The sequence below is a fragment of the Triticum urartu genome, chromosome 3A, assembly GCF_056163025.1.
Source record: "Triticum urartu cultivar PI428250 chromosome 3A, HENAU_Tu73, whole genome shotgun sequence".
NCBI classification, from domain to species: Eukaryota; Viridiplantae; Streptophyta; class Magnoliopsida; order Poales; family Poaceae; genus Triticum; species Triticum urartu.
In genome coordinates, this window is record NC_141875.1 from 596842334 (window position 1) to 596853164 (window position 10831).

General features: G+C 46.5%; 1 protein-coding gene across 1 annotated transcript; it reads left to right on the forward strand.

Moving 5' to 3' along the window:
• Positions 1 to 1149: 1149 nt before the first annotated feature.
• On the forward strand, positions 1150 to 5027 carry LOC125545435 (coronatine-insensitive protein homolog 1a). Its single transcript, XM_048709368.2, has 3 exons — positions 1150 to 2153; positions 3405 to 3879; positions 3963 to 5027. The coding sequence occupies exons 1-3, from the start codon at positions 1645 to 1647 to the stop codon at positions 4770 to 4772; spliced, it is 1794 nt and encodes a 597-aa protein (XP_048565325.1). The 5' UTR covers positions 1150 to 1644; the 3' UTR covers positions 4773 to 5027.
• Positions 5028 to 10831: the final 5804 nt, after the last annotated feature.

Here is a 10831-nt window from a genome sequence, read left to right on the forward strand (position 1 = left end):
CCTGTACTCCCAGTGCCACCGCGCTTGGTGCACCAGGATGTGCAGACGACGGCGACCAGGGCGGAAACGCGCCGACGCCGGAGGAGGAGGGGGAGGAGAAACACGGGAGGATGAGGCGCCGGGGGTGCCCTTGCCCTTCCCTTGCCGCTGCTGCTGTCGAAGAGGCCCATTGCTTGCTAGGGTTTGGTGTCTCCGACGAGGAAGCACAAGAGGGTGGTGGGGGCCAGATGTGGACGGAAGTGGATGAGGCCGGCCCACGCCGCATGCGTGGTTAAAAAAGGACGCTTCCACTGGCCGACTAGTGGGCCCGCTGTCGGTGGTCGTCATAAATTAGACGACGGACGGTAGTTAGGTGGCCTACAAGTTGGGACGCGGCGGACGCTGAGGAGACGCGCGGCGCGTTCGCGCCGACGCATTTCAGGCGCAATTTTGGACTGGAAATGGGTCGGCGCGGACGCCAGGCGTACGAGATTTGAGTGTGAGTCAGCGCGTTGGGCCTCTACTTTTGTCCGCGCCGATTCAAACGGACGCAAGCGGACAAAAATGGGTCGCTCATTGGAGTTGCTCTTACAAGCTGAGCGCAAGCGACTTTTTACAACTCAACCTTGAGCTTCGCTCAGTTTACAGTCTGTGAGAAAGTTTGAGGAAACTATGCATTTTTTTTCAACCAGAAAAACATGGCAAGGACGAGGACAAGGGGACCATGCGAACACGATCTGCAACGAAGCAAATGACATTCTGCTGCATTGGCACACACCATGTTAACATCTGCCATCTTTTATGATTGTCGCTGCTTTATCTGTGCATCGCTGCATGCCCAGCTAATAATATCATCTTTTCCATTAGGGGAGCTAACCTCAGCTCTGCTCACACCGGCCTCATCCAATTTCCGTGTAGATATTTCGAGCAATTCTGTGGCCCAGTGAAGAAGATACCCCCATACAGAAAAACGCCGATAGACAGGCAGCCAAAACGAGCAAGCACGCAATAATGCTCCCCGCAACCACAAGCCTGTGCAGCGCGATCTTGCACAAGATCGAGGGTGTTTTATCCACTTGCCGCTGAAAATGACTATAGCTGCTAGGCCAACGCTGTCTTTTCAGCTCCGCACTCCGCACTGGAATACACCTTCAGACAAAAACGTCGACGGCGCGCAAGTGAGATCAAATCAGTAATCCTGTGAGAAAAGCGTACGCGATCACCGGCGGCGGCACGCTGGTGAGCGTTGAGCCGCGGCGCGTACGGTGCTAGAGAGTAGAGATGTGGTGGTAGGCTGGTACCGTGCTGGCTGTACCCGGGTGGGCGAGGCCATTTATCGCTCGCGTCCACCGGCGGGGCGGCGTACGTGGCGCGGCGCCAGCAGACGGGACGGGACGAGCCGCGCAGGTAAAAGCTGCCGCCTCCCCAAGTCACGTCCGCCCCGGCTCGCTCCTATCCCTCCCTTCTCCCTCCAATAATTTCGCTTCCTTCATTCACTTCTCCCGTCCTCCCGCAAAGCCCACCCCGCAGCAGAAAGGGAGGGAGCGCGGAGGAATCTCCGTCTCCGCCTCCGCCTCCCCCTCCATGCCCCCGCCCCCCGCCGGGCCCGGCCCAGATCTCCCGCGCGGCGGCCGCTAGCCGATCCGCCTAGCCCCGCCCGATCCGATGGGCGGGGAGGTGCCGGAGCCGCGGCGGCTCAGCCGCGCGCTCAGCTTCGGCTGCGGCGGCGTGCCCGACGAGGCGCTGCACCTCGTCATGGGCTACGTCGACGCCCCGCGCGACCGGGAGGCCGCCTCGCTCGTCTGCCGCCGCTGGCACCGCATCGACGCGCTCACCCGCAAGCACGTCACCGTCGCCTTCTGCTACGCCGCCGACCCGGCCCGCCTCCTCGCGCGCTTCCCGCGCCTCGAGTCGCTCGCCCTCAAGGGCAGGCCGCGCGCCGCCATGTACGGCCTCATCTCCGACGACTGGGGCGCCTACGCCGCGCCCTGGGTCGCCCGGCTCGCCGCGCCGCTCGAGTGCCTCAAGGCGCTCCACCTGCGACGCATGACCGTCACCGACGACGACGTCGCCGCGCTCATCCGCTCCCGCGGCCACATGCTGCAGGAGCTCAAGCTCGACAAGTGCTCCGGCTTCTCCACCGACGCGCTCCGCCTCGTCGCCCGCTCCTGCAGGTAGTCCACCAGCTCTACTCACCTGCATCCGCGCACCTCTTTTTTTTTTTTTGCCCTCTTGCCTGTTGATTTGTGGTGGTGAGTTCCAGTAATTGTGACAGTTGATCTGCTCATTGATGAATGAGGATTGATCTGGTCTGTGTGTTGGTTGGTTTCGCCAAATGGAGTATACTGGATAAGGATGAGTTAAGAGCCAGTTTCTATAATTAGATATTTGTTTGCTCTATCACGAGCTGTAACAAATACGGTCATGTGAGGGAAGGTGTCAAGTTAGCTTCCACACACTTTGTTTGGGCGCCATGATACACCATGGCACTAGTTTTCTACGACAAATTGATATGAGCAGTATATGCAAATGACTGCCGAAGGGAGATATATGAGATTTGGTGTAGTTCTATGGTTTACCTGTCGTTTCTGTCCAGCATATGTCCGATCCGGCCTCTAGTTTGTAAAATTGGCTTAAGCAAACTATAATGCGAGGTTGCACCAGTCAGGTGATCTATCTTCCCCAGGAGGGCTATCGTACTACTACTTTGATTGGACTTGAACAGGACTACATCCGTCCCTGTGGAACATCTTGAACCAAAATAAAGTTGCAAGTTGGTGTTTCTGTTACCAATCAATTCTATCATGTTCAGATTAGTGTGGCACTATGTCATGCCGTCATATCGACTTTCAAGCATCATCTTGGTCCTTCCTTTTTACTCTTTTGGCAGAAGCCTTTCCATGTGTCCGTGTTAACTTTGCTTTGTCTGAATTCTGCAACTACGAAGTTGTCTGAGGGAAATTATTTTCCCTTAGAATGCAAGTATGATTTGTGTGAGCTTGTCAAGTTCACATATGGAGCTGGGAGACTAAAGGTTAGCATGCTACAGAGGATCTGTAGTGCTTTAGGTAAAATGCATGTACAGTGTGCTCCTTTGTGCCTGGAAATGCCTCATATGCAAATGTGAATTGAAAAAAATAAAATTGACTTGACTGCAATGGCTGTTCCACTATTAATGAAAGGGGACAGAACATGGGGACATCGGGGCATGTTCATGAAGTTTGAGACGTGTCTTTATAGGTTTCCTGGTTCACCAGTAATCCACTTTTCATCGCACTTTCCATTCTTCCTTAGCTTACAACTATTGCTGTGCTCCTTTAGCAAGACATTCGACTGTGGTACATTAATTCAAAGTGATTTTACTGTCACTGCATGATTGCGTGCTATCACTGCAGTTAACATGCTATTCTAAATTATCTTGGCAGATCCTTGAGAACATTATTTCTTGAAGAATGTGTGATTACTGATGAAGGTGGTGAATGGCTTCATGAACTTGCTGTCAACAATTCTGTTCTTGTGACACTGAACTTCTACATGACTGAGCTCAAAGTGGTGCCAGCTGATCTGGAGCTTCTAGCAAAGAACTGCAAATCATTACTTTCTTTAAAGATCAGTGAGTGTGACCTTTCAGACCTGATTGGTTTTTTCGAAGCAGCCAATGCATTGCAAGATTTTGCTGGAGGATCGTTCAATGAGGTAGGAGAGCTAACAAAGTATGAAAAAGTCAAGTTTCCACCAAGAGTATGCTTCTTGGGGCTTACGTTCATGGGGAAAAATGAGATGCCTGTTATCTTCCCTTTTTCTGCTTCATTAAAGAAACTGGACTTGCAGTACACTTTCCTCACCACTGAGGATCATTGCCAGCTTATCTCAAAATGCCCGAACCTATTTGTTCTCGAGGTAGTGTTTCTCATATACTCTTGTATTTTGGGTGTGAAATTTGTTGTACTCTCATTTTTACTGACAGTAGATTCTGTCAACAGGTGAGGAATGTGATAGGAGACAGAGGGCTAGAGGTTGTTGGTGATACATGCAAGAAGCTACGAAGACTTCGAATTGAGCGAGGGGATGATGATCCAGGTCTCCAAGAAGAGCAAGGAGGAGTTTCTCAGTTAGGCCTGACAGCGGTAGCTGTTGGTTGCCGTGACCTGGAGTACATAGCTGCCTATGTATCTGATATCACCAACGGCGCTCTCGAATCCATCGGGACCTTCTGCAAAAATCTCTACGACTTCCGGCTTGTCCTGCTCGACAGACAAAAGCAGGTAACCGATCTGCCGCTCGACAACGGTGTTCGAGCTCTGTTAAGGAGCTGCACCAAGCTCCGGAGATTTGCTCTCTACCTGAGACCTGGAGGGCTCTCAGACACAGGCCTCGACTACATCGGGCAGTACAGCGGCAACATCCAGTACATGCTACTGGGCAACGTCGGCGAATCGGACCACGGGTTGATCCGCTTCGCAATAGGATGCACCAACCTGCGGAAGCTTGAGCTTCGGAGCTGCTGCTTCAGCGAGCAAGCCCTGTCCCTCGCGGTGCTCCACATGCCCTCGCTCAGGTACATATGGGTGCAAGGCTACAAGGCCTCTCCAGCAGGCCTGGAGCTCCTCCTCATGGCGAGGCGATTCTGGAACATCGAGTTCACGCCCCCCAGCCCCGAGGGCTTGTTCCGCATGACGCTCGAAGGAGAACCCTGCGTGGACAAGCAGGCCCAGGTTCTTGCCTACTACTCCCTTGCCGGGCAGAGGCAGGACTGCCCTGACTGGGTGACCCCGTTGCATCCAGCCGCATGAATGATTGTAAATACATCTAGTTGTGTGTACGTACCTACTGTACCTTATGTTGCCCTTGGGTCCCTTTGGCAAGAACCGTATCTGAATATGGCAATTTGTATGGATGTAGATCATTAGCTTAGCTGCTTTGGTGCCCTAATAAGCTAGTAGTGCTGTAGCTGAGGTGTAGTACAATAAGTTGCCGTTGTCGCTTGTACTACTATGTATGTAATCCTGGGAAGTTGTATGCTAAAGTTGCTCTGTGCTTTGATCTTCTCTCTGAAATCTTGATCGGTTGCTGGTTTTGTCTCTGCTTAAAACCACACTGTACTCAAATTTTCCTTTTGCAATGGAGAATGGGCAGTTCTTATATCCAATTCATTCAAAAGTCTGAACTGATGAAGAGATGCAGGTAATATATTTCAACTTTTTCCTTCACGTCCAACTTTTTTTAGTCTTCGACTTAGGATTGATGCATATTTAAAGATATATACTCGTAAAAAGGAAGAAGATATATACTGTAATTTTCTAAAATACCGCGTTGGTATGATCCTGGGCTTAAACTTGAAGGCTTTTGGCTTGGATACAATGTTAAATTCATGCTTCAACCAATTCATCTGAAAATTCCATTAAAGAGAGTCGGCCAGGAGCTCTCCTTCGTGGATTACGAGCCTGTTCGGCAGCTCTCCGCTCCTGGCGCAGCCGGAGCGGAGCGGCCCGCAGAGTCGCCAAAGTGTCGCTCCCCGCGCTTCCGTATTTTGCGGAGCTGGATGATTGCCGAATAGGCTCTATATTATACGGGCCTCTCCTACGTGGATCGAGTACGTAGTCCCGGCGGCTACCGAATGATGGAACAAGTGGCGGAGCTACCCCGGAATTCGTGCGGCCTCACGAGCAACGCGACAACGTTGCGTAATACGCAGACAAGAAATGGAGTATAAAATCCACCTCGCTGGTGGCGGTTTGTTCGGCTAGCAAACAAGGCGCGTACTAGATTCGAGGCCTGCCAGCGCCAGGTGAAGAAAATCGAACGTTTCTGTCGGCTTTTGGTGAGGGAATGAGCTCTGCGAAGAAGCGGTCGACATATGTAAGAGTCCAAAAACTTGCTCATAGTTTAGCGTGCCCGTGCATCCGAACGACGAGGCTGATTTAAGCAAAGCGATTCTGCACTGTAGCAGGTGAGAGGCATCTGAGGAGTCTGCCTGACCGGCTTCCGTGAAAAGAGCCACACCCAACCACGACGAGCATCAAAGATTGAGGTGAGGGTGAGCCCTCTCCAGGACGACTGTTACGTACTGAAGAAAAGTTACGGGTGCATTCGGTTTTCGTAGTTCACAGGACTTCTAGAACAAAAATGCTACACTTACGGGAAGACGTGTCCCAATACAATCAATTGACCGCCCCTGAATTTAACCATGGGGCCCTACGCCCCTACCCATGATTAATCCCGACGCCTCCACCTCAGACCCGTAAGAGCTTTCTTGGAAAAATTCCGCAAGTCCAGCGTCTCTCCTTCTAAAACCTACGAACAGAAGAACCACAGAAATGGAATGTTGTGATATTATTGAAAACTACAATATTGTATGATTGTTTGACTGTGTATAGGGAAAGCAGATAATTCTTTACACGAGAAGCTCGAGTGGGTGATGCTGAAGAGTCAAGTATTTTAATGTTATGTTTAATCCAGAAAAATAGTAAATTAAACATAACTAATAGAATATCCGTGCGTTGCCACGAATCTTTACAGATTGCATCTTTGAATACAATGCATCTCTCTCTTAATTTTAGCTCAACGTAATTTTGCTCAGTCTCTCTCTCTCTCTCTCTCAATTTTAGCTCAACATAATTTTGCTCAGTCTCTCTCTCTCTCTCTCTTAATTTTAGCTCAACGTAATTTTGCTCAGTCTCTCTCTCTCTCTCTCTCTTAATTTTAGCTCAATGTAATTTTGCTCAGTCTTTCTCTCTCTCTTAATTTTAGCTCAACGTAATTTTGCTCAGTCTCTCTCTCTCTCATGACTCAAAACTTAATTTTAGCTCAACGTAATTTTGCTCAGTGTTAACATTCGATAGCTATCCTGGAAGTGTAAACACTAAAGGGAAATCTTAATTTTTATATGGGATAAGACAACTTTTCGAACTTCATGTACAATAAGAGGAACACAGAAGGATGATCTCACATCCATAAATATCCAAACAATTTTTGTGCATCCACTCTATATACTCCCTCTGTTCCTTAATATTTGTCTTTTTAGAGATTTCAAATAAACTACCACATACGGATGTATATAGACATATTTTGAGTGTAGATTCACTCATTTTGCTTCGTATGTAGTCACTTGTTGAAATATGTAGAAAGACAAATATTTAGAAACGGAGGGAGTACATTAAGAAAGGTGAGCATCTCACACTGAGAGTTCAAAACCAAAGTGCATGTTTTCAAATGTAAGTCATATCAGTGCACAAGCAGATTGCCTCCAAACTGAAGTCTGAATTTGGACAACACCGAACGGGATTAGTGGTTACATTCACCATGTAGATGACAATATCACATTGTGCTATCCTCTGCATCACATGATCACAGTAAAGCTACAAATAGACAGGGCTGGAGACTAAGCTTCCAACTTTATTTAACCCCAATGCTTTTCAACTAATAAGTAACGATTTTAAGAAAGACATCATGAAAATGACATACAATATGAACCATGAAATAAAATAATATTGAAAGACATTTATGAAGAAATTTCTTAAAGCTTGACCATTGCATCATGAAAATGTCATTGCAAGATCTAACTTTGCCCAGTCTCGGGGCGAGGGACTGCCGCATTACGCACAAGTTCAGATAGGAATGGAGGAAGACGGAGTAGGGTTTTTTTTTTTTTTTTTTGAGGCTAGGAAGACGGAGTTGGTAGCCAATAAAGCGAACTTGAACTAGAGGCTTCTTGCTTTGACTCTCTTGCCATCCCAAGGCTAGATCGATCTCCGCGGCATGCTCCATGATCGCGGTGTTTGTGTGAATCTGCTGTGTGTTTAGTTGCCATCGTAGGCACGGACCATTGATGTTCTATGACCGTCGCCGCTAACGAGCAGAGCCAATGTCGGGGTTCGCCTGAGCCCTGGGCATTGCTTGAGTTGATGTCTTGGCTCCGGTCTGGAGCTCCGGTGGTGTGATGAGATCTTTGTCCGCAACCTGTTTGATAAAATGCGGCTGCAGTTTGTGCTAGAAGAATGCGATGACACCGCGCCAAACTCTCTTGCCACTTTGCCAGCGATGTTTGGTGCACGTGAGGGGTCAACAGGAGGATGGAACGTGGCTTGCTCTTATAAAGCTGGAGAAGTTTGCAGAATCTATATGATCTCATGGGCATGAATACCTGATCATTTGTCTCAAATGGGTAAATAATGTTTATGGCGCACTTACGAATGGAAGGTGGCGTGAGTCAAGGAGCTGGTGGATGTGATGACAGCTTAAAATTGCTGTACTACTACAGCTTAAAGTTAGCATCACAGATCACATACAAGCATGATACGTGAACACCTGAAGTTCACATAAATAACACTAACCACATAAAAACAAGAAAAAAATTTACATGTACACAAGGTAGATTCTGAGTGTCAGTTTTGCGTTAGGTTGTTAGTCTGATTGCTGTACATTAGTTGCCCCATGTTTGTTAAAAGCACCTCACCTCATATGACTAGCAACGACAAGTGTATCATGAAGTAAACTACTAACAGACTCCAGTCTGCTCATTTAATTCTTACAGAAATACCTTTGTGACATAAAATGTCATTACTATCTAATTTTAACTTGAGATTTCTAAACCAAGGTGTAAGGTCAAGGGAGAGTACTCTGAACAAAATGGCATGGTTGAAAACATTTTCACTCAAATAAAACAATAATCCAGGTGTCATACAAATTATATGATTATGAGAATATCGTTGGCACTAAAAACCGAAACCAGTAGATTCCTAAGCAAGACGAAAGAAGGCAGGAAAACAAGTATTTATTTAGCATAATTACATGAAAAACACTTCTGTGAAGTCAATTTCCCATAAACTTGGACATGAAAGTTGTTGTATTTACTGCTAGTACTCCCTCCGATCCATATTAATTGACGCTGCTTTAGTACAGCTTTGTACAACACTAAAATTTGTACTAAGGCAACATCAATTAGTATGGATCAGAGGGAGTACATTTGTTAGGCTTAGCTGAACAGAACAAAGAATTAAATTACCATATAAATTATTAACACAAACAAAAAAATGCATGATTTAAATGACCAAAAAATGAATTTTGTTGATACATGCTTTTATGGGATGAAATCATGTAAGATCATCAAATTGACATGTATTGGACTAAAGTCAAGCGGATATGTGTAAATTTTTACATACTTCCTAAAAATACGAGAATGAAAATTGTTTACATAGTGTGAACATATTTTTTGAAAAGGGGGATGCCCGGCCTCTGCATCATAGCGATGCATACGGCCCTTTTATTAAGCAAGTAAATATGTTCCAAACAAGGTCTGAAAGTCTAGAAGTCTCCCAACGACAAAAAAGGAGCTCATACAGAGCCAGAAAAGCTAGAATACAAACTAGCCAAATAAAGGACACCACAACCGGCTGGCAAAAAGGTAAACTAATTGCCTATCTTATTACATGACCGCCATCCAAACCGGTTGAATATATCCCGAGCTACCATCTTCCAGCGGATAGATCCAGTAACCAAATGCTCCCTGGCCTCCGTCGGAGTGAGTAGCGACCACGAACGGATCAATGCCGTGGCTCGGAAAATAACCTGCAAAAAATGAATATGTGATATCCTGTTAAAAACCAAATCATTTCTGCAATTCCATACAGTCCACGGCAGGGCACAAACTCCTACACGAATATGTCTCGCCAAGTCAGGCTGTATCCCGTTAAGCCACGTCCCAAATAACATGTTGACAGAATTCAGTGGAGTAATATTAAAAGTAATATGGACCGTCCGCCATAAAACTTTGGCTAGCAGGCAATCAAGAAAAAAATGTTTGATCGTCTCATCCCGATCACAGAAACTACACCTAGTAGGGCCTGTCCAATTACGCTTTGTCAAGTTGTTCTTAGTTAAAATAACTAGTTTATGGACGAACCACATAAACACTTTTATTTTTAAAGGAACTTTGACATCCCAAACATGCTTGGAACTAGGAATTAAGCTCGAATTGATAACATCAATATACATGGATTTAACTGTGAATACTCCAGACCTAGTAAGCTTCCAGCGTAATTCATCGGGTTGTTGAGAAAGATGAACCTCCATCAGTCTACGTACTAGACGGAGCCATTCTTCCCAACGATTGCCCGCTAGCGATCGTCTGAACTGAATATTAAGGGGGGTAGATTGAAATACCGTTGCAACGAACACCTCACGTCGTTGAACAGTACGATATAAAGACGGGTATTGAACGGCTAAAGGTGTGTGAACATATAGATAAAATGGTTTTTTCGCCAGCATGGTTCTAATGGGGTAATGTATATTTGATAGAGATGAAATCATGTAAATCCTCGACCGACTATTGAGTTGAAGTAAATTGTATATAAATCCTAACAATCCAAAGTAAATTGTATATAAATCCTAATAATCCAAAGTAAGATGCCTGTAAGGTGCAAATTATCAGGAGTACCTTTTGTTAATGGACTATACTCTATGGTGTGACAGGACAATGTGCAACGCGCGCTGGATGTAACATGCATCAGCTATACGTCATCGACTCATCATCGAGCGTGTGCGTGCACGGCCGATAACGTGCGGACTGTGTCGCGCCATAGGACTTGGTTGCACAAGTCAGCGCGTTATAATTGTCGTTCGTTAATACATACATTTATAGTGCAATTTTGATGACATTACTTTTCAGTACAGACCAATATGTAAAGTCCTCGGATAGTGGCATATGTCTAATTGTTATCTGCATGCAGACTGCTACTCTAGGCCACAATACTACTCCCTCCATTCCAAAATTATTGTTCAAGGGATGGTTCTAATGGGGTGAATATGCCGGTGGATGCTTTGAAGGGAAGATGGGTAAGTCAGCAGAGTCTGC

What these genes read in the sequence shown, in the direction of transcription:
- LOC125545435 (XM_048709368.2), top strand. Translation starts at nt 1,645, where the DNA reads ATGGGCGGGGAGGTGCCGGAGCCGCGGCGGCTCAGCCGCGCGCTCAGC. An exon ending in CTCGTCGCCCGCTCCTGCAG is followed by an intron (nt 2,154 to 3,404) that starts GTAGTCCACCAG and finishes TTATCTTGGCAG; the next exon opens with ATCCTTGAGAACATTATTTC. An exon ending in CGAACCTATTTGTTCTCGAG is followed by an intron (nt 3,880 to 3,962) that starts GTAGTGTTTCTC and finishes TTCTGTCAACAG; the next exon opens with GTGAGGAATGTGATAGGAGA.